Source organism: Babylonia areolata, chromosome 23 (genome assembly GCF_041734735.1).
Source record: "Babylonia areolata isolate BAREFJ2019XMU chromosome 23, ASM4173473v1, whole genome shotgun sequence".
In the NCBI taxonomy this organism is placed as follows: domain Eukaryota; kingdom Metazoa; phylum Mollusca; class Gastropoda; order Neogastropoda; family Buccinidae; genus Babylonia; species Babylonia areolata.
The window spans coordinates 28771336-28796316 of NC_134898.1; the positions used below are offsets into that span (position 1 = coordinate 28771336).

Below are 24981 nucleotides of genomic sequence, written 5' to 3' on the forward strand. Positions count from 1 at the left end.
TGACCAAGACCGTGGAGATGTAACTTGAGGGCAAGACAATCTCCACTATAATCAAATTCTAGCCCTGACAGTCAGGACAGCAGTTGCTTCCTCAGCCACCTCTGATGGTCATAGTAGGATACAACTATCATACAAACTAATGGTCACAGTTTGACACAACTGAATATCATACAAACCAATGGACAAAGTTGGACACAACTATCATATAAACTACTGGTCATGGTTGGACACAGCTATTTTACAAACTGACCTGTGCTGTCTCCAGAGAGAGAGCGTCCTGTGAAGAGCCCAGGTAGAGGAAGGGGAGGATCCTGGTGGGTCCCACGTTGCTGACCGGCAGACAGGGCTGAGACAGAGAGGTCAGTGCTGTGCAGCGGTAGCTGCTGTTGGCCTTGCTCTCCACCAAGCCTGGGTACATGGCTTGGAACGCCAGGAACCCCCCTGAAACAATCACCACACACGACTGATTGAAATGGAGGTACATACACATTACATACACACACACACACACACACACACACATATACAGTGCCTATCCTCAGTCAGAGACCAAGTTCTAAGCGCTTTACAACCACTATTCTCAGTCAGAGACCGAGTTCTAAGTGCTTTACAAACACACAGTCATTAGTGCCCATCCTCAGTCAGAGACCAAGTTCTAAGTGCTTTACAAACACTATCCTCAGTCAGAGACCAAGTTCTAAGCGCTTTACAAACACTATCCTCAGTCAGAGACCAAGTTCTAAGCGCTTTACAAACACTATCCTCAGTCAGAGACCAAGTTCTAAGCGCTTTACAAACACTATCCTCAGTCAGAGACCAAGTTCTAAGTGCTTTACAAACACTATCCTCAGTCAGAGACCAAGTTCTAAGCGCTTTACAAACACTATCCTCAGTCAGAGACCAAGTTCTAAGCGCTTTACAAACACTATTCTCAGTCAGAGACCAAGTTCTAAGCGCTTTACAAACACACAGTCATTGGTACCTATCCTAAGCCAGAGACCAAGTTCTAAGCGCTTTACAAACACAGAGTAATTTACATAACAGGCTGCTTACTAGGGTACAGCCGACTGGCAGCTGCCTTTCGGCACTCATGATTAGCTTCCTGTGTCACTCAGTCAGGCTTCAGTCAGGCACACACACGCACACACACATATATTTTATAGTGGATTTTTCTACAAAATTTTGGCCTGGTCATCCAGCTGGAGTGTACATGGCTCACAGAGTAGTAGGGTAAAAGTGCTGCTTCCCTGAACCTTAACAGCTTTATACAACCTCCAAATAAATAACAAGATTTACAATGATAACTTACAAATTCAGACTGAAAGAGCACATTCATGAATGCCTCAGCATCAAAAATTACAACTGAAATGTATCAGTTCAGATAGACTGGACACAGGAAATTTCTTTCCATTCTGTGCTTTGATACCAGTCTTCACACTCTGCTAGGTTCTTGTGAAAATCCAAATACAATACAAATACAATACAAATCATATGAGGATCATTCTAAGTTGGAATAACAGGAACTCACACACCCCTCCCCTACAATTCGACAGTCAGGGTTGTTGTGCTTTTCACCAAAGAAAGGTACATGGCTTGGAAAACCAGAAATCCATTCCAACAGTGCCAAATCTCCTAACAGGAACACACATGGTTACGTAAGGTCAGATCCCATCTCCCTCCCCCATCAGACTTCTCCACCTGATGGGGAGGGAGAGGGGGTAATGGGGGAGATAAGCCTGACATCATGATTTCATTCTGCACCAAACCTGGGTACAACATGACTCCAAAAGCCAGCAACCCAAAGGGACATGGAGACCATCATTGTGGTTGTACTGTCTGCCATACCCATGGCCTGGAAATCCAGCAACATTATCCATCCCCTCACCTTCAATGCCAGCCACATATGTTATAAACATGCTTCATAAAAAATTTAAAAAATAAAAAATAAAAAAAAAGCCATGATTTAGGAAGAAACAAGAAAGATGGGAAGGAAGAAAGGATGGAAGGAAAGAAAGAAGGCTAGCAGGAAGGAAGGAATGGAGGGGAGGCAGGAAGGAAGGAAGGGAAAGGTGAGGGAAGACAGAGGGCAGGGGTAGGAGAATTATCCTGGGGGCAGCAGGAGGCCAGGTAAAACAACAGTACCACCCTTTCCCCCCAACCACCTGAAACACAGACCAGATCCTATGCACAGAAGGTAAGAAAGAAAGAAAAACAGAAATTTATAACAAAGGAAAGAGAGAAAGAAAGAAGAAACTTGTAGAGAGGTCCAATATTACAGAGACCTCAGACTGTCACTGGAAACTCTGAACACCAGTATATGGTGGTACCATCGTCTGTCAAGTTTCATCAAAATGAAGGACATGTTTTGACATGATAAAATGCAGTTTACTTTATTACTTACTTACATGAATTTGTATATGATAACTTGATTACTTACCCACTGATAATTCCATGAAGAAAAGGACTCTACCACTGATAGTCTCCTTCTACATTCTCAGTGTATATTTAGCAAATCTTCCAAGTTCACCTCCTATATTTACCCTCTCCCTTCCCCTTCATAAGCTGTAAAGACTACATTGCTGTAAAACACCAGTCCTCTGTCAGAGCAAGCTATCTCCCCTGGAAAGTGAGGACAATTTATCAAGCCGTTCCACCACGTTACTCATCTTTTAAGGATGAGCAGGCATACCCACTGGTGGAGTTTTTATCGTCCACCTTCCTAGTTTTGCAACATGCTGTGGAAAAATCTTCAGCCTACAGGATATATCAGGATATCGGAGCTGGCCCAAATCTGAAGGTGCTGATAAAGTGAGTGAATCAGGCATGTCATAGCTGGGTTCAGACAAGTGAGTGAATCAGCTATGTTAGAGCTGGGTTCACTGTAACAGCAAAGTTCAGGCAAGTAAGTGAAAGAGCTCATATATAGCTGGGTTCAGTGTTATACCCAGGTTCAGGCATGTGGGTGAATCAAACCATGTTTCAGCTAGGTTCAGTGTTGTAGCTGGGTTCAGGCAAGCGAGTGAATCAGCCATGTTATAGCTTGGTTCAGGCAAGTAAGTAAATAAGTTGTGTTAACTAAAAGCTGGGTTCACGCAAGTGAGTGAATCAGCTGTGTTAAAGCTGGGTTCAGACATGTGAGTTGATCAGCTGTGTTAAAGCTGGGTTCAGGCAAGTGAGTTAATCAGCTGTGTTATAGCTGGGACCATTCAGGCAGGCCCAGGACAGCAACAGCAGCTCTGTGGTCTGTGTGGTTAAACACAGGATGGGAAGAAGGGGCCCCGGGAAGGGGGTGGGGGATGAAGATGAAGATGGAGGGATACCTGCTGTTTGTTCTCAAACACACAGCTTCCGCAGAGTCCAGTGCCAACAAAAGTTGCTACCAACATGGCCCATCCCTCACTGTCCTCTCCATGCACACACAACATTCTCTGCACATACTCCCACTCTCTCACCATTGTCTCTTCCATCTGTATGTGCATGCTCGCGAACACACATACACATGCACATGTGCACACACACACAAGCACACACACACACACATCTACCAGTAGAGAGTCACTGTAAATATATTCAATACCCAATTCAAGTACCAGAAATTAACATGCAAACGTTCTTGCTCCCACCATGTACACGTTGTCCGATAATAAATACAAAAGTTTAAAGATATAAAAGAAAATAAGTGCAAAGAGGGAAGAAAAATTAAAGAAAACAAAAGCTATATTATACCACACCATGTGCTGCGTGACGCTAAGTTGATTTTTTTCAACTCATTTGCAAAAGTCAATTTTAAGGAAAAAACTGAGTCTTGATTCAAAAATAAATCTGAAACCACAGCCATACAAAAAATAATGCATATGAAAGCACACAAACACATACACACAAAATAAACGAAACCAGTACAATATTAAAAAAGTAGAAGATATTTACAGTAAATACTCATCACTGCAAATAATTGTACTAAAACACCAAAAATGCAATGATTTCCTGCTGCACCTATTAATGTCAGTTTCCTATCTTAACCGCCACACAAGCACTAGCTTAGCTACTGTCAATGCCAAATCAAAACACAACCAGAACCCAGCTTTCACAACAAGCTGACAGACTCCCTAAGGACCAGAAGCCAATGTGTGGCACAGCCATTGTTTTTGAAAAAGAGAAGTGATGTCGTTTTTGAAAAGAGTAGTGATGTCGTTTTTGAAAAGAGAAGTGACATGACTCACTGATGGCGGCAGCAATACGATACACAAATCACCACAGGGCAGAAACCCTTGTAATACAGTGGGTGTTGATTGCTTTTTATTACTATCACAGTGAGTGTTGAATGCCTTTTATTACTATCTGTGGCTGTCAATGCACTGACTGATGTCAGTGGGGGGGTGGGGAGGAGCAGGGGGTGGGGGGGGGGTCTGAGTCACCACAGACTGCCCCACAACACTTATCACTTTTGTCCAGCAAACCCCCTTAATGCAACAAAACACTCTAGTCACCACTACCATCTTCCACTAAAAAAAAGCATGGTCATACAAGCACACACACACACACACACTCTCTCTCTCTGTGACACAAACACAGTGGTGGTTTTTTTCCGAACACAAACAGGCCACAAGCCAAACACAAGTGTTTCACACCTCTTTCTTATCTCTGGGCAACTTTCTGCTTTTTTGTGTGTGTTTTTTTTGTTCCCTCCACCCTTTTAACTTCTCAAGGATATTGACCCCCCTTAGTGGACACACAGAAGGGAGGACAGGTAGGGAGGGAACTAAATGGGGGAGGGGGAGGGATAAAATGGTGATGAAGACTGAGACACACTTGCACGCACACACACACACACACACACACGCACACACACACACACACACACGCACACACATACTCATGCACACACATACACACTGTACACATGATCAATGCTCCACTTGTGGACACACACATACTTACATACAAACACACACACACACACGCACATGCACACACAAATACACACACACGCTGTACAGTCACACACACACACAGAGTATAGGAGGCAAGGGTCAGTGCACCACAGCAGAAACAAGGTGTGTGGTGTGGTGGTGTCAAGGCTTTCTGCGGTCTATGAAGTGTGAGTCATCCTGACCCATGATATCAACACTGTTGACTGTAATATGTGAATGCTCTAAGCCATGGACTACAGGTGTCCCAGGTAAACCTTTTTCACCTGTCAAAATGTGCACAGCAGGTGCTTTGTTTCTCAGTGACAATTTTTGTTTGTTGTTGCTTTTTTGTGTGTGTGTTGGTAGCATAGACCTTCCTCTCCCAGGTTGTACAATACGCCTATGTCTGTGTGTGTGTGTGTGTGTGTGTGTGTGTGTGTGTGTGTGTGTGTGTGTGTGTGTGTGTGAGTGTGTGTGTGAGTGTGTGTGTGTGCGCGCATGTGTGAGTGTGTGTGTGTGTGTGTGTGTGTGTGTGTGTGTGTGTGTGTGTTGAGTGTGTGAGTGTGTGTGTGAGCGCAAAAGTGCCAAAGTGCCTTTGTGCATGAACGAGCACTAAGTAATATGTATGCACCAGGATGTTGTCCGAGAATTTAAAGATGTGAGTTATTATCATACTTAAGGATATGCATGATTACACGATGTCTGCTTGGATGCATGCATTCAGCATGTATATGTGAGCCCACACATGTTCAAGTTTGTTCATACATGCTTGCAATGTTTTCTGTGTATGTTTGTCTTCAGTAAAAGCTGTGTCTGTGTCAAGCTTCGGAAACAATTTCCATCAGCGTTTGTTTCAGAGAACATGTGACAGAAAACAAGCTTGACAATGACCCATCTGATAACTGATAGGCAGTGACTGCAACAGTTATCTAACAAAACAGTTACATTTGTACAAAAGGCAGGTTTTTTTGTTTTTGTTTTTCTGATACAATTCCAGACATAAACTGATCAAATTACCTTTCTCAGTTCTGACAAATTTAATGCTAAATGCTACACATAATCTACGGCTTTGTAACTGGACTATTGCTATTAATGACAAAGAAGGTATGAATCATATTTACTGAACCTGAATGGATCAATGAACATTGATTCATCTGCAGCAAAGATGCAGTCACATGTTTTTATCAAATGGATCTAGGCCACACTTCAAAGAAACCTACTATTAGCAAGAACAAATCAAAAATGGGATGCTGTGTGCACTTGTGTGTTTGTGTGGGGGTGGAGGTGAAAAAAAGGAACAAGAGAGGCAAGGCCTTCAAGACTCACTGTGATAAATTAAGTCCCTTAGCATTAATTACAGAGTAATTTCCCTTTTATACTATCTGCACCAAAACGTTTGCAAAATAAATAAAAATTCCATGCTTAGCAAAAGAAGTTCCTGTTTGAACAAAAAATGATAATAATGACTCCTCTTGTTGTTGTGTCAGAATAAGAGGTCAAAGTGCCAAGTTTAGAGAAAACAAAAAATATAAATATAACAGTAAATGCAGTTTGCATATAATTAGGCTTCTTTTTTTAATTTTTTTGTGCCCCCAGAGGTGCAATATTGTTTTAAACAAGATGACTGGAAAGAACTGAATTTTTCCTATTTTTATGCCAAATTTGGTGTCAACTGACAAAGTATTTGCAGAGAAAATGTCAATGTTAAAGTTTACCACGGACACACAGACACACGGACACACACACACACACACAGACAACCGAACACCAGGTTAAAACATAGACTCGCTTTGTTTACACAAGTGAGTCAAAAATGGAAAGAAAGCAGCAGAGGTTGATTAATTTATTGCATTTTTATGTCTGACTGACAACACAATTCAGACTTCCTGATTCAACTATTCCCAGTGAACTCAATAGAAAGATTCCCAACCCCCATTCTCCAACACCCCCAACAATAACTGCAAAGAAAACAAACAGATGACTATAGATATAGTCAGTAGCAGTCCAGGCAGAGGCTGGTGATAACTATCCCATTCACCAGACCCCCAGACAACCCATCCCTTGCTCCACATCGATATTCTGAATCAACTTCTCTCCCTCCTTACTCCCCCACCCCCCCACCCCCCCAACACCCACCTCTATCCCTGTCAAGGGACTATCTAGCCCACTAGTATCTGCCACTCCCATTCCCCAAATCTTCACATGCACCCTCCCCCATCCCCCACCCCTGTCAAAGGACTATCTATCCCCAGCACCCACCTCCTCTAGTACACCCTCCAACAAGCCCATCTCCATATTTTGAATGCCCCCCCCCCCCAACCCCCTACCCCACACACACCCCTGTCCCTGTCATGGGACTATCTACCCCACAAGCATCCACCCCTCTCCTGTCTTCTGTCCCCCCCCCCCACCCCCCTGCCCCACCTCTATACTTTGAATCACCCTCCTTACACCCTGCCAAACATCCACGCATGTCCCTGTAATAAGTCTACCCCACTAGCATCCCCCCATGCCCAGTCTCCTGTCCGCCCTCCCCCAACCCCACCTCTATACTTTGAATTACCCTTCTCATACCCTCCCCTACACCCACCCCTGTTCCTGTCACGGGACTATCTATCCTGGCTCGCACCCACTTCCCACCCTCCTTGACTTAAGTCTCCAGTCCACCCTTGTGTCAACCTGCTGTCTGTCAGCACCACCTCACACAATGGTAAGGACTACAGCACACACAGACACACACACAAACAGTTCCAGAAACCCACTTCTGGTGGTGGCGTCAGCGCCAGGAATACAGACAGTGCTGCCTCCTTCAGCTAGGCTTGCACTCCTTTTATTGCCTTTTGCAATCGAACGGGATGGGCAACGACTGATCAGCACCATTTAACCTTTGCTTTGAGCAGCAGACAAGAGAGGCAAAAATGCAGAGAGAAAGAGACAAGAGACAAGAGCTCTGAATGGAATGAATGGAGAGGGGGTGTAGTTTTCTTGTTGCTTGGAAGCTGGTGCGTGTGTGTGTTGTGTGTGTGTGTGTGTGTGTGTGTGTGTGTGTGCGCGTGCACGCTTGTGTACATGTGTGTGCCTTTATTATTTATTTGTCATTAGCGACATTTATAATTGTTCATTTGTGATGAAAACGTATAGTTTTAATAAAATTCCATAGACACAACAACGATGGGTAAAACCAACCAGAGTAGAAGACAGGCAGCCATCACACCAGTGCACTCACACTCCTTCACAGGCTTGCATGTGTGCGTGCACTTATGTGTGTGTGAGTGGATGGTATTGTGGGGGATGTGTGTATAGGGCGGTGTGTGCAGTTGTGTGTATGTGCGACTGTGTGTGAGTGGATGGTACTGTGGAGGGGAATGCGTATGGGGCGGTGCAGTGCGTGTGCGTGTGTGCATGTGTGCGTGTGTGCGTGCATGCATGCACCTACAAACCTGAGAGAAAGTTGACGCTGTTGAAGCTGGTGGCCAGCTTACTGAGCAGGACATGCACAAAGTTGTCAGCGGTGAAGACGCCAGGGTCCTCTGTGCACTGGTCGTACACGATGACGTCCCATGACGGGTCCACGTCCACATGGCACGTCTGACTCAGCAGCTCCTGTATGTGCACCTGCACACATTGATAACGATAATAATATTAATAATATTATATAATTATACAGAATAACAGAGTGCTTTCCAATAACACACACACACACACACACACACACACACAGAAGCATACAAGCACACACACATGACAAATATACATGGAACAAATAACACAGATCTACAGAATACAGATAATGAATGGATCGCCTTAATTAAGCAGAGACTGCTTGAAAAAGAATGTTTTCAGACACTCTGGTAACAGATCCACAAGTAACACATCTTATGTTCTTTGGGGGAAAAAACTGGTTAGGCAACACATGGGAAAACAAAATTATAAAAAAAAGAAGAAAAAAAAGAAACACAACAAAACAACATATATGTCAACCTAAGATACCAAGGCCCAAATCCTTATATATCTGTACAATGTCAAATCTTTGAATCATATAAAATGCTGTGGGGAACAATGATAGGGGAAAAACACATTTGTAACTGCCTCCCCTCCCCTCCACACACACAGACACACACAGAGAAAAAACAAAACAAAAAAAAAACAGATGACAGATGAATGGATGAGTGGGTGGATAGAAGCATGGGTGGCAAGGCAGGTAGCCAAGCAGCAGATAAATGAACATGTATGTATTGATGTACAACTTCCTTTCAATCAAATGATGTTAAAAAGTCCAGTTATTTAACGAACAAAGAAATCACTGTTACAGAAATTGTTTTCAATCTGTCAGAAAGACAGAGGTCAAGTCCATTCAAACTTAACATTTCTCTCTTCTCATTAGTGAGTTAATGTGAGACAGAGAGACAGAGACAGAGAGAGAGAGAGAGAGAGAGAGAAAGTGTATACATCTGTGTGTGTGTGTGTGTGTGAATGGGAGGTGAAAGAGTGAGGGATGATGGGGAGTGGTGGTGGAAGAGAGAACTCAAAACTTTCAATGTAAGGCAACTGACCAGTATACATTACTGATTACATATGGATATAGTTATAAATGCTGTACACGCACACACACACAAAAAAAACACTTGAGCAGAGACACTGATACTGACATGTTTTATTGTCCGTTTAGCATTAAACCCTTGATGACAATTGTTATAATGAAATCAAAATACCAATCTAATGATATTACCAAAACACACACGCACACACACACACATACACTAACCCAAATACCAATGTCGTATAACGGTATATCGTATCATCTTGAAATTTGTAGTCGGTTAATTAACATTTTTCTTATTATATAATATTCATTATTTTGCAACACTTTTAATTACAGCTTTGCTGTTGCTAGATAGCAGATTTACTAGAATGTTATCACTTGGGTTGTCTTTAGGTATACATGTTTATTGCACTGAGTAGAGAGAGAGACAGAGAGAGAGACAGAGAATCTATAAAAAATTTTTTAAAAAATTCAAAAAAATTCAATGAATCATCATGCACTTCTTTCTGAACTCAACTAATTTTTTGTCCGAACACTGTGATGCCTCCTTGTGCAACTGAACTGAACTGATTTCTAATCAATACAAGCCTTTTTATGTACCACAAAGTGACCTTATCTGTAAAACTTCCAATATCAACAGATACGTTATCATTTCTAAAAACTAAATATACAAAATAAGAGATAAGCCATAAGGCAATAAAACCATACGTGTATTAAAAAAAAAAAAAAAAAAAAAAAAGAGTGAGAGAGAGAGAGAATGCAGTGACCTGGGTGGCTAAAGTTTAAAGAACCCACCATACGAATGCTTGAAGGAAATATCACTTGCGCGCGCGCACACACACACACACACACACACACACACCCACACACACCCACTGACACACACACAAACACAAGACAAAACTCCAAGACACAAAACCACCACCATGTTTTACCAGTTCAATGGCTGTCTATCTCACCCCCAATCCCACCTTCTGGGAGACTCTTCACCACCCTCACCCTCAATACCCTACCATCCCACTCCCCTTGCCTGCTGGTCTAATTTTGCAACCCACTAAGTTGCAGTCAAGTGCTGGCTTGGCCCATGACTCATACACCTTCCTTAATCTCTGGACTGTTTTTCTGTTTGTCTGTCTGTCTGTGCTCTGCCCTGCAACCTTTTTAGTGTGCATGAACTCGGAGCACTCCAGGAAAGTGTTCTTGCACCTCTTTACTCAGCTGAGACTGTGTTCCAGTGGGAACAGAAGAAATTACAAGAGTAAGAAAAAACACGAGACTCTCTTTTCTCCCCTCCCAAACCCACCCACCTCTCTCTGTCTTATCTGATGACAATGAGGGGGTTTGAAGACTGAGTTAGGAAGGAAAAAGTGGAGCAATAGACCAAGTTTTTAAAATCTCAATACTAGAGACTGCCAAATCTAAATCAGGCCATCCTGTGTCCCACTTTTTCTTTTGAGATGCGCAGTTGCATGAGCAGACACACACACACACACACACACACACACACACACACACAGATGCACACACACACATTCACTCAAACAGCACTTGAACTGTATAAGCCTATGACGTGTGCAGTGTGGTGAGCCAACAAGCACACAAACCTGGTGTTAGCAGGTGTCAGGTAATTATATGTGTACTCCCACATCAACACCTTGTGTTTATACTAACACTTAAAACAACCTATTACATTATCTCTGTCTCTGCCTCTATCTCTCTCTCTTTTCAAGCAAACAGAAGGTGAGTCAGTTTCTTTTCAACCATAATATACAATATATATACAATTTCAGGTGCATGGGAACTGAAACAGTGTGTGTGTGTGTGTGTGTGTGTGTGTGTGTGTGTGTGTGTGTGCCACTGTGTGTGTGCACAGATGCATGCATGTGTGAACACACCCATGTGTGAATACACATGTACGTGCATGCACACACAGAACTATGTATACACATGTGTGTGTGTTCCCTTGCATGTGTGCAAATATACATGTGGCTGTGACAAGTGTGAGACAATATTCAACATTTTTTTTAACCATGCATATGTATACTGTATACGATACATATACCCATCCACCCCAAGAACACATACCTTCAAACACAAGGGCAGGTTCTACCATCATTAACTTTGATTTTATGAACTAAAAATAAACACCAGTATGGGGCAGATAAATAATGATTATCAGACGCATTGGTGGGAAAGAGGGGAGAAGTGGCAAAAAAAGATACAGCAGTTGATTGCGAGAGACAAAGAGAGAGAGAGAGAAGGAGGGAGGGAGGAAGGGGGGGAGAGATGAGAGACAGACAGACCAAGATTGTGAACAGACAGGGAGAGATAGAGAGACACAGAGATAAAGAGAGGGAGACACACACACACACACACACACACACACACACACACAGAATGAGAGATAGAGAGAAAGAGAGAGAGAAGGGGAGAGGGATGAAGAGACAGAGAACCAGAGCACAAGCTGAGCAGCAGAATAGGCTTGTGTTGACCGCAGTGAACTGTTAAGACCAAGTCATACTTTACACAAACACACACACACACACTGGTGACAGGGAAATTCCTGACCAAACCCAGCAGTGTTGGTGTCGTCAGGAAACAAGGGACCATCAGTCACGTCAGGTAGAAACAGGACACGCCCTAAAAGCCTTGTTCTTTCCTTTACCTGTCAATCAATGTCATCTCAGGTGTGTAGCCTGTGCGCGTCCTCCTGTAGTGACACTACTTCACTTTAAATTTGACACACTGACGTTTGGAGTGCGAGCATTCTTTTTCTTTCTCTCTGCAAGTCTGTGCATGTTCGACAGTGTGTGCATGTGCGTGCATGCGCATGCATGTGTATGTTTTATGTGTGGGTGTTTGTGTGCACCCACTTGTGCGTGTGAGTGTGAGTGTGTGTGTGTGTTTGCATGCGTGTGCATAAGCTCACATATGCACACATTTCATCGCTGTAGTACTGGCGCTACCAATCACTATAATCTAACTCTTGTAACGTTCGTCTAAAACTTCCAAGTCAATGCCTTAAATATAAACTGCACCAAGGAATAAAGACATTGGAGTGGATAATCAGAGACAATGAACTCTCTCCAGTCCCCCCAAAAATAAAATTAAAATAAAATCCTGTTCTTTCCCATGCATTCATCAAAAATTTTAGTCAGAATTACAGCTAACAAACACAATGATCACTACTGGCCGACAAACTGAAACAGATGAAGGAGGGAGAGTGTGCGTATTCAAAGGTTGAGAGAAGTGAGGAATGGGACTAAAAGGAACAGAACGAACCAAAGAAGTAGAAGATGGTAGAAAAGGTGAGGAGGGACAGGGGGGCATGGGGGGTAGTAGAGAAGAAAAGAACGGAACAGACACAAGAAACAAAAGTGAACAAAAAAACTGTGGAGTGTAATCATGTGGGGGCACTGCTTCATCTGAACATGGTTGCTCTGATATCATGTCCTGACATTATACATGGGCGCTGTTTTCTCCACTTCCCCATTTATTCTCACAACCTGAACTTTCATTTTGCAAGGATGGAGGCAATTCCACAATTTCACAATGGGCTATCAGATTTCACCCTATTGGCTATAATATCAATACTAATAGTGAGGTATAATCAAATACCTGATACACTTGGTAAATCAAAATGAGAGGAAATCAATGGAAATTTCAAAGGGGGAAAGTAGGAGTGGGAGAGGAGGGGCACAGAACTTGTCGCTAAACAGCTCTCACCAAACTGCTCAGTACAACAGTCAACCATTGCTCAATAGCTCTCATCACACTACTTAGTACAACAGCCAATAATTGCTCAATAGCTCTCACCACACTGCTTAGTACAACAGTCGATCATGACCTAAGAACCTGAAAGAACCTAAGAAAAGACAAGCCATCACAGCACTGACCAAATGCTTCAAATCCAAACAGAAACTGACACTTCCACACAAAAATCTAAGTCATCAACCAAGTCCCTTGTCATGTCATCAACAGAGTCCCTTGTCATGTCATCAACCAAGTCCCCTTGTCAAGAACCAAATCCAGGACCTGCCATGTCATTAACCAAGTCCCTTATCATGTAATCGACCAAGTCCCTCATCATGTCACTGACAAAGTCCTTTGTCTAGTCATCAACCAAGTCCCCTGTCATGAACCAATCCCCTGACATGTCATCGACCAAGTCTCTTATCATGTCATCGGCCAAAAAGTCCCCATGTCATCAACCAAGTCCCTAAAAATAAAACCCAACAGATACCAGGTAAAGATAGACCTCGTGACCTGGAAAAAGGCAAGGCACACGCCAGGCCATGTTTGGTGTAGCTGGTAGTAGTATTGGTGGGAAGGCATAGAACAGATGGGCAGAGATAAAGGCTGTGCTGGCCCTTAGGTGGTCCACTTGAACGAAAGAAGACTGACTGGCTGGGTGGCTGCCCCACCAGTGTCAATGTCAGGGGAGGTCAATGCAACAGCTCACCATGAGTCATCAGCCTTGACTGGCTTTATATATAATATTAAGTGGGTCATCCCCTTGAAGGAAGCACGTGGCAATCGTGTGCACCCACCATGGAGGTCTGTGTGGTGCAGATATATCTAGGGCAGTGCACTGCAGTGGCCACAGGCATGCCAAGTCTGTAACTGACGAGTTGTAAACGATACCTTTCTCCTCCCACTTGTATGCTGGCAGTTTAGATGAATGACTGACTGACTCTGTGTGTGTGTGTGTGTGTGTGTGTGTGTGTGTGTGTGTGTGTGAATACATTTGTGAGTTTGGGGGGGGGGGGGGAGGATGCGTGGTGGGGGCTGAGGTGGTGTAAGTGCACTCACATGCACACAGGTGGACATCGCCTGGATGAATGGGTATGCATGCTTAAGTGACCTTTATCATATTGGAGTGTGTGTGTGTGTGTGTGTGTGTGTGTGTGTGTGTGTGTGTGAAAGAGAGAGAGAGAGAGTGAGAGAGATGAAATGAAACAAAACAAATTCTATTTCAAATGAGAAGTTATACAAATTACATTATGTTTATATACAGAGACAGACAGACAGACACGCAGAGATTTTGTGTGTGTGTGTCTGTGTGTGTGCATACGCACTTGTAGATGTATGCATGTGAATGTACATGTGTATGCATGTGAAGGGTTCCATATTTGACTGGTTCACTATCCTCTTCCACACACCCCCCTCCCCTCCTTAACTTAAAAGCTGCATTTCACACACACACACACACACACACACACACACACACACACACACACATGGACTATGATTATGAGTATTGTGAAACACCAGTTTAATGCACTGGGATTGATTTGAAGTGCTGTGATACAGTTAAGTATTGTAATATTGGTCTGAAGTATAGTGATATGAGATTGCATCATTTAGGTATTGGGTGTAAAATATGTATGCTGAGTTTAATGCTGTGTGTGATAATTTTGTGTATTTATATATCTTACTGTAAGTGTTTGGTTGGATGTCTGTGCGGAGTCATGCTTGCAAGTTTTCATCATCATATTTAAATGCGTATTATACCTCAATGCATAATTTACAAAATTTTCACACAGTTCAGTGCAACTGAGCATGTTATGAATATATAGGAGCTATAACTTGTATCATTATTCACCTGTTGCTTCAGTCAGGCGAAATCATGTGATGTGACGTTGAGTACTGGCATGCACAGCTAAGACTGGTCAGTTGGACGCTGATGCTGAACCTGGTTGGACTTGCTGCGGTGGACATCACGTCCCTTCCCCTTTCCAAGCAACAGTCTCATAATATTTCAAATTAAATGTCCTTTCCCCACCAAAAAGTTAGTTTTAATTTTTTTCCCCATCATAATGTTTCATAACTTTCAATGTCCACTTCACACCATAAAGTTAGTTTAATTTTTGTTTATTATTATGTTTCCGTTATTCAAATAACATGTCCGCTTCCAGCCACAAGGCTACACTAGTTTAATTTTATAATTATGATTATTATCAATATTGTGTTTCAAACAGCGCACAATTCAGCGTGGGAGGAGGAAGCAGGCAGTGCATAGCAACGACACATCAGAGCCCATGGCCTCCACCAGGACTCCAGCTGTTGCATCGTTTATTAATCTGACAGTGGGCTGCCACACAAGTTGACCGCTTTGTTCTGTCACTCTCCCTTTATCCCAGTCCGCCCACACCTTTTCTTATGTGTGCGTGTGTGTGCGTGCCTGCATGCATGTGCATGTCTGTACGTGTGTATTTGTGCGCGCATGCCTGTTTGAGTGTGTGTGTGTGTGTGTGCATGTGGCTGCATGTGCAAACACACACACACACATATCAGTGTGCATCCCATGAAAGAGAACAAGGATGTAACACCATTTCAATGATCAATGGTTTCTCCAATCCTGATTTTTCCATCATTTGCCCTTTTCATAATTTCCCTCCCCACCCCCAACCTCACCCACACCTACACAAAGACAACACTGCCACAGTCCCCTTTTCCTTCCTTCTCTCCACTATGAAGCTGGACTTGCACTGAATGCCATCGTCTTCTCCTGAATGTTACTTACTGCCCCCCTGTGATATAAAATGCCCAGCCATTCAGTTACAGCTTTCCTCATGCAATCGAAACCAATGTTGGATGAAGAGGATCCACGTAACACTCTTTTCCTGAATGACGAAAACGGCTGCGTTTTGACATAGTAAAACAATAACACCACCAAGCCAACTCCTCTGCATGTGGATGACATAAATGCTTTTAAGTTTCTGACACATTACGTCAACTGCTGATTAATGGTTCAGTCTTGCATCAATATTACTGCTGGTTTATTCAATGTGCCACAATTCTTGCCCACATTTAACTCAACTAATCATCAATGCTATGTTCACAAATGTGCTTTGTACAGTGTATTCTCAAAATCACACCCAGAGCAACATATCAGTCCATGATTTTATCAAGACCCAAGCTGTTGCATCTTTCAAAAGGCCATGACTAATGTACTTATGTTTAGTCTGACACTGTACTGTTATATAAACCAAGAAGATCCAATGAAAAACTCAAGTTCTATTATGCTCTATGTTTCTATTATTCTAAGCTCCCTTATCATGTCATGTTGTGACCTTGGCATTTTGCAAATTATGACCTTTACTTTTCATACAGTTTTTGCTCTCACCTCAACTCACTGTAAACTATATGGCAAAGATTGGAACTGAGACTCAAGCTCTATAATGCCAACTGTTTTTGTTTTTGTTGTTCTATGTTGAGACCTCTGACCTGTAATCTTGAATGGCGACAGCTTTGATGTTCTCTCACCAGTCTTATTTCAAAACCCAAACTGCAACCTATGCATTGAAACACCAGCAGAGTGTGTGTGTGTGTGTGAGCGCTCGTGTGAGCGCTCGTGTGCGCATGTCTGTGTGCATGTGTATGTGTGTGTGGTCCTGTGCATATGCAAGCTAGTGCAAACATGTAACTGTCAAGAGATCTGAAAGTCACAAATGTTAAAACAAAAACAAAGAAAGCACAACCTTATGTCCCCATCCCACTGTCTCCATCTTTGATGATTTTCCTGTCCCTGACTTGAAACATTACTTCTCTGACAGAAAAAAGAAAATGCAGTTAAACAAAAGACAGAGCCGAACCCAGTGGATGTGCTCTCCCCAAAGAGTGCACTCCCTTTGTCACACAAAGAAATCTGTTTCAATGTTGAAATGACCAAGAAAGTTACGCAAATCAAGGCCATGCAATAAAATACATATTACAATGCAATGAAATGCAGCAAGCTAGCGCAGTATAATACAATACATACAGATATCAATCCATAATGAATCATTTATGTTTTCTCAACCAAATAATGTCTCATTAAATTGCTGGTATATCATATCAATCATCACTGTTGCTGTGTGCACAAATATCAATTTATTTTCTGTGTGTGTTTACACACTATTAGGAATGTGGGACATGCAGCTCACAGACGTAGAAGCGGAACATAGGCACACGGTGGAGCACAGACCCATGGCAAAACCCAGACATGTTTCTGGTGCTAAATGTCAAGGAACTCGGCACAACCAGGAGAACTACACACACCACCACAGCCGTAGGCCTCTGCCTGCTGTACACTGACCTTCACAATGCCATAATTATGACACTCTTCTGTTTTGTTTTGATGCAGGAGGGGGTGAGGGGGTGGGAGGGACTGGAAAGCACAAAGAAAGGCCTCAAAATATCTGTCAATGACATCACCATACACAGAACTAGGCCTGAGGTCATCAAAACAACAGGAGGTTGGGAGATGGTAGGGACATTAGAGGGATATGAGGGTGGGGAGGGGGGATGAGGAGGTGGATGAGAAAATGGGAGAAGGATGGGAGAAGGGTGAAAGAGAGGGAAGCTAAGGTGGTATGGGGGGTTGGAGGGGAAGAGGAGAAGAAGGTGCAAGGTACACTTCCCAACCTTTATGTCCTCAGGGAGGCAAACACTGATGAGTCAGCCCGCATATCAGGCACAGCCACACTCGCACACAGCAACGCACACACATGCATGCACTCACTCACTCACTCACTCACACACACACACACACACACACGCACACACACACACACACACACGCATACTATCTCCACATCGCTGACTTCAAGAACTTTGGGGAGAGTGTGTCTCTTGCATTGTAACAAAATGTCAACATTAATAAAAAGATTACACATAAATGTGTTTGAAGGCAATGCCCTTCCAGTTATATTTCTGCAGGATAACAAACAGCAGACTTGTTCTCATACAATAATTACACACTGTGGAAGAGGAGAAATCTGGGTATCAGAAAAGAGGGGGGGAAATGTAAGTGTGAGTGCCTGTGAGCGTATGTGGGTGTGTGCGTGCGCGTGCGTGGTGTGTGGTGTGTTTTTGTCTGTGTGTGTGTCTGTGTGTGAGAGAGATGGGGTGGGGGTAGGGAAGGGAGAAAGAGTGACAGACAGAGAGAAATGGTGGGAAAAAGGAGAGAGCCTGCTTGAACCTGTTCCCTTTGTTTACTGTCACAAGACTATCAATTTTCACACACACACACACACACACGCACGCATGCATGCACAGACTAAAACTGCACCACCACAAGCCACACCCACAAAGGCATTTGAGGAAAGACAAGGATGACAAGTTTACCTTGTCCTGTTGCAGTCGTCGTTTGACCAGTTTGGAGCAGCTGACGTTGACGGACTGCTGAATGGTGCTGGTGTTAAACTCCAGGAATGATCGACTATCAATCAGCAGCACCTGTCGAAACACACAAACACAGTATAAGATATTTTGTAACTCTGTAAGCTATTTGCTTCCAAACAGGAGGTTGGATTGAATCCATCCTGGACTATCACACGCATGTGCCCCCACACATTCAAAACACTCTCAAGACACACAAAATCATGCCAACCAAAATGCACATGTCATGACACATGAACACTGTATGCCTATGCTTACAGTCCTCTTTTCTTTTTCATTATTTATTATGACCATTGTGAAATGCTCAAAAAGGGAACCATAATTATGAAAAATCTTGACTGCAAATTTTCTTTCTGAACACACATAAATGTGCACATAAACATGCCTGCATATACACAAACACACATACATGCATGTACATTTATGTGTGCGTGATGATGATCACAAAATGTTACTTTTCAAAGGCCAAACATACAGATAGTTGCTTTTCTGAAAACAAACCTTGTAACCAGGAAAAAGTCAATGTAGGTAGGTAGGAGTTTGGTCTGTTAAAATGGGTATGTGTACACACATCAATGTACCCCCACACCCCTCTAGTAAGTGAGATGAAGCATGCATACACTGGAGCTCAGATGGGTATGTCTGTGTGCCTGTCAACTGGAGCATTTTCTGTCCTCTCTTCCTGACACTTGCCTGCAACTAAAACCTTCAAGTCTGCCTGACAACCATCCACATTTCAAGTCTCCAAACCAACATGACAATGACCTACATTTGAGGCAGGTCTCCCAACTCTTGAACAAAACAACAGTCCACACACTATATATATATATATATATATATATATATATATATACAGCACTTCAAGTTTGAAAGAATGTGGCCAACATTCCACTCTCAACCAGTCACCATGTGAATGCCAGTGGCCAATGTTTCAGTTCCATGACTGACAATGAGATACAAATCAAGTGCCCATTCCTGATTAGCAATTTCATAAACCTGCAGACGACAATGGCCCTTTTTATCCATGGAAGTCAAAATCTTTTAAACTTGATTGACTGACAAATTACAATTCCCTAGCCTGCATCATGCAGTGCATGCGAGAATAAAGAATCACATATTATTAATATATATATTTAATGATATTAATACTAAGTCATGACGTCTGCATAATGACAGTGGTACAGCAACAAAGGGATGGGACAGAAGGTGGTGGTTGTCTCCCTCTTCCCCAATAACTCACAAATCAATCATGAGATGGACTGGGAAAGTTGTCTACATCAGTCAGTATAAGCCACTTCTTCATTTAATACAATTCATTTCTTTAGGGTTTTACCTTTCTTTATCTCTACCACCCAAAATCCTCTCGTGTTACTTTCGATTTTTTTTTTCAGGAGCCAGAGTTGCTGCGTTTTTAATAACCAGTTTACCATTTTGCATTCCTTTCTGAGTCAAGTCCCTTGACCCTGCACTACGCCCCCCCCCCCCCCCCCCCCCCTGCGCTCCCCTTCCACATGAACCACAGGACTGGGTCCTCTTTCTATCCATGTAAAAGTTTTTGGCTGTTGCTGTTTTTCTGACAAATTTCTGTGTCAGCTGGTGTAACTGTGTAACGAGGGGAGGCACCTCCCCACTGTGTGGCCCACATGGACCAAGACAAACAAAAGGCCCAGCGCAGATCAATAAGACCACACACACACACACACACACACACACACACGCACACGCACACACACACTACCCACATCCATTCCCTCCCTCTCTTCTCTCCTCTCTCTCTCTCTGTCCACCTCATCACATGAAGGACAGACATGGCTGACCAGGCTGTCTGCCAGCACTAGGCTGCAGGCAAAGTGCCCACACCACTACTGACACAATAAACACAAAGATAGGATGAGGATGAAAAATTAAGCTAGATAGTATCTACAAATCTATCAAAACTTCCATTCAGAACTTTATCTTTCAACATAACATCATCCCTCACCATCCCTTGTATTACAGAGCACTATCAGAAAGAAGCAGAGATAATAGAGAAGAAGAAAAAAAGAGCAAAGTCTGTAGTGTTTACTTACTGAACATGTAATGTACTGATCACTGTTTTGATGTAATGATGCTGATCATGGCCAATATAAACTTCTTTATGTATACAGATGTATATCTTATGTGCTTCTTCAATCCCTGTCATAGTTCATGCTGTTTGCAAACTTAACATTGCAATTATCATCATCGTCATCATTTTCGTCAATGAAACGAGGATTTAAAAAGTCTGCATACCTCTGGTGAAAAGGGGAGGAGGGGGAAAAAAGGTGGGATGCTTGTTATGCGAAAAGCAAACATCGATGTGTGGTGGTATTTCAAAATTTCACCTTTCACAGTGCATACTGGTGCATGTGGATGTCTAAAAACCAAAGGGTCATGCACTCACAGGATTCTGTTCATGCTCTCACAGGATTCTCTCACTGAACTGTCAACACTGCCTGTGTTGTGACACACAGCTGTCAGCCCAATTCAGTGGAATGAGTGGCATAATTTCAGCATTACGAAAGCAATATGCACTGTGTTAGCACTAGTTATAATGCTTACCTGGGTGTAACTGACACACTGTTGTTAAGCAAACTGCAGAAACGAGTCTGACTGACAGTTCACAGATAACTGAAGTCTCTTCCCTTTGCGTCCTTAAATAAAACGCTATAGTTCATATAAAAGTCAACTGTCAGCTTCAGATCTATTCATAACTAACCCTTAATTCAGTTTAGAAAAAAAAAATCTTCTCAGAATCATCTGAAAGTCCTCAGTGAACGTCTCTTTCTCTCTCTTTTCTTCAAACATCAAAGCTCTGTGCACACACACACACACACACACACACACACACACACAAACCTCAAACACACATCCCAAATACACAAAAATTTGAGCAACATGCTTTGCATTACAATTTCTGATACTTGAGTGATCTACAATTCTCTTCAAACACAGGAAGAGTGCACGTGTGTGTGTATGTGTGTGTGTGTGTGTGTGTGTGTACACACACACACTTTTAAACTCAAGCCAATCAGAGACTCTGATTACATTCACTGTTTCTGAGAGAAAGAACTTTAGAGAAAGAGAAAGAAAGCCAGAGACAAAAACAGAGACTTACACATTCGAAGAGATAGGATTTATAGAAACAAACAGGTGGGGGAAAAAATCCATGTGTGACTTGCCTTTCAACAGTGCAAATGAGATCAAAACATGAAAGACAGAAAAAGAGAGAGGGGAGAGTGCCTGACAGTAAAAGGAGTGTGATTCATGACTGGTTTTATTTTCCCAGTGAATGGAGGAAGGGACTGGGAAGGGAACAGAGAGAAAGAAGTGAAAGTTAGACAGGTGAAGAAGGCCACCTTGTCCCTTTCACCTTTTTTTTTTTTCTTCAACAGGTAGTGAGTGTATAGCTAGCTGGCTGTCTGAACCAGGCCAACACATCAAACACACACACACACACACACTGGCGAGGCCATTGCCTGGGATGACTCATCGGACCTCAGCTTTTATTCTCAACCTTTTCCTTGAGTTCACTGCTTCATTTCTTTTTCTCTCTTTCTCTATTATATTACGCTTGGTAGCGGTGGTGTAATATTGTCACAAAACACCCCATCTCACGTTAACAAATGTCGAATGAGGAAAACATGAGGCTTGTGGGCTGCTGTTTGCTTGTCCTTCACGTGACAGGGCATTGCGACAGAACTACTGCTAGGGGGTGAGGTTTTGTTGTCTAAATCAACAGGTCTTTTTTTCTTTTCTTTTTTTGGGTAAAGTCAAAAAAACACACAAAAAACAAAAAAACCCACCAACATGACTACTTCCCAGCATTCACATACGATTTATATACACCCACAATGTGGTTATTTGAATTGAAAAGGCCAGAGCTACACCCCATCCTCTCCCTTTCTTACTATTACCTCATCTGACTATAAGTCTTTAGAAAGGTAGATCAAAATAACTGATTAAGATCATGACAATGTAACAATGTACACTGTACTAGCAAACTGATGAACAAACATTTTAGTCTGTAGAGTGGAAGATCACAATAAGATCAGGGCAATCTACTAACAGTACTAATGTACACCACACTAACAAATTGTTGAACTAACAGCCACAACTGCAACACCAACAAAGTAGCCACAGTGACGCATTTGTTGCATTGTGTTGACTAAAAAGTGAAAGGGATGGGAAGTCTGATCATGTTCACAATCAAAGAATCATAGGTGGATACATACATTTATGCATATATATATATTATATATAAATGTGTGTGAGTGTGTGTGTGATCATGATCAAAGACTCATGGGTGGATACATACAAGTATATTATTAGTTTGTGTGTGTGTGTGTGCGCGCGCGCGCGTGCGTGCATGTGTGTGTGTGCGTGTGTGTGTGTGGTGCAAGAAAGAGCGAAAGAGAGAAACACCAGTAGTAAGAATGAGGGAAAGGAGACAGAAAAACAGAGTGGAGAGAGAGATGTGAAAGTGGTCTGGAGAGAGACAGAGATTGTGTGTGTGTGTGTGTGTGTGTGTGTGTGTGTGCGCGCGCGCGCGCGCAGGTGTGTGTGTGGGGGGGGGAGGGGAGGGATGTGTGTGCACGCGCGCGCTCTCACATGTGCTTGAGCCAGCAAGAGAGACACAGAGAGAGAGAGAAACACAGAGACATTAATCATAGTAGAGAAAAGGAAATAAGAAAATCAGAGAGAAAGGGGGAGGAAGAGAGTGAGAGAGAGGAGGGAAGGTGGTGGTGGTGGCACAGCCTACAGGTGGTGAGTCATAATGATGTGTGTTTATCAGCTACTGTTCATCAGCACCCCAACTGGGCCTGGTTCAAGGGGTGATTGTTTAGAGCAAACTAGGAAGAAAACAACTATTGCCACACACATATTTATAACTCGGAACATCTGTAGCACTTGCACAGATTTATGAACACACTCAAACACTGTGTGTGTGTGTGTGTGTGTGTGTGTGTGTGTGTGTGTGTGTGTGTGTGTGTGTGTGTGTTGGGTGAGGAGTGGGGCATGATGAGGTAGTTAGTGAGTTACTCATGTGTGTTTTACCTAAATTCTCAATTGCGGCTTGGAAGAGGCGCGGGTGTTGGGGGAGGGGAAAACAGAAAGAGGAAGCAAAAGAGGTGAAATTATATAAGTGAGAGTGGGGGTGAGGGGGGAGGGGGGAGCAGCAAATGAGAGACTGGGTGAGATGAACAAAACCGACTAAAGAGAAGGAGACAAGAGACAGTGACAAAAGACAAGACAGCGCTGGATAGAGAAAACTGAAGCCAGTGAAGGGGGGACACACATGCGCAACCGTACACACACACACACACACACACACACACACACACACTCTCATACAGTGACCTCTCCTCCCTCCGACCCTTCCCCACAAAACAGGACAGAGTTCTGACTCTTAATAATATAAGTGGGAGTTGTGTTAATGTTGTTGTGGTAGCACTAGCAAGTGATCACTGTTATTCCCACAACCCACCAGGCAATCCTGAGAAAGGAGGGAGGAGGGAGAGAGGCTCTGTGAGTGTGTGTGCGGGAAGGTGGGGGTGGGTGGGAAGGGACCCAAAACAGGTAAGAATGGCTTGGTCAGTCCTGGCTCATTGATCAGCTAGGTCTGCTGCCTGGAGTGAGTGAGCAGTATAGAGGCCAATCAATAGCAATCAGGCAAGCTGAAACCACACTAGTTACCACAACACTACTACCAGACTGGAATTGCTGGGCTCTGAGTCATGCTTGGGCCTTTCTCAGGGTTCTACTTCTGCATTCTTTCTTACACAGTTCTGGGATTAGCCCTGCCTGGACTGCTAGTGCTACTAAAGCTGCTCCATGCATGGTTTAACTTTAAGGACCACATTCCTATACAATAACAATGATATATGTTTTAAATTCTTTATATATACACAAGTTTGATTCATTGAGCTGTGAAATGCTTTGCAGCCTTTTTAATACATTTTTTTCACTGTGTTAATGTAATGTAAAGTTCAATTACTTTTTGCATGTGAAAGCAGCTGGCAAGTGTCACTGCAAATTTGTGAACATAAATACTATACGAACTGCCCTGTTTTGTCGTGGTTTTTGTTGTTGTTGTTGTTGCTTTTTTTTAAAAGCAGTTGGTACAAACTACAATACTCAATAAATGTCACTGTTTCTTTCTCTTGTATCACTTCTGAACATACGCAATGTTATCCCTGTGTTTGAAAAACTTTTCTTTCTTTTTTTCTTTTTTTTTTTTTTGTCCAGGCTATAATTGCATCATCAGCTATAACTCTGTCACCTGCATGCAACTTGTCATTTAAAATGTGCATTATGTGTCATGCTGTCATTTCCTGTTAACCC

General features: G+C 42.8%; 1 protein-coding gene across 5 annotated transcripts in view; it reads right to left on the reverse strand.

Annotated features, from left to right (window-relative positions):
* The window catches only part of LOC143298310 (uncharacterized), a 65157-nt gene that overhangs the window by 14121 nt on the left and 26055 nt on the right, over positions 1–24981 (reverse strand). For all 5 annotated transcript variants that reach the window (XM_076611143.1, XM_076611140.1, XM_076611141.1 and 2 more), the window contains exons 3-5: positions 18565–18675; positions 8351–8525; positions 251–441 (exon numbers count right to left, since the gene is read on the reverse strand). In XM_076611143.1, coding sequence (XP_076467258.1) covers positions 251–441; positions 8351–8525; positions 18565–18675 — 477 coding nt within the window. The remainder of the gene's footprint in view (positions 1–250; positions 442–8350; positions 8526–18564; positions 18676–24981) is intronic.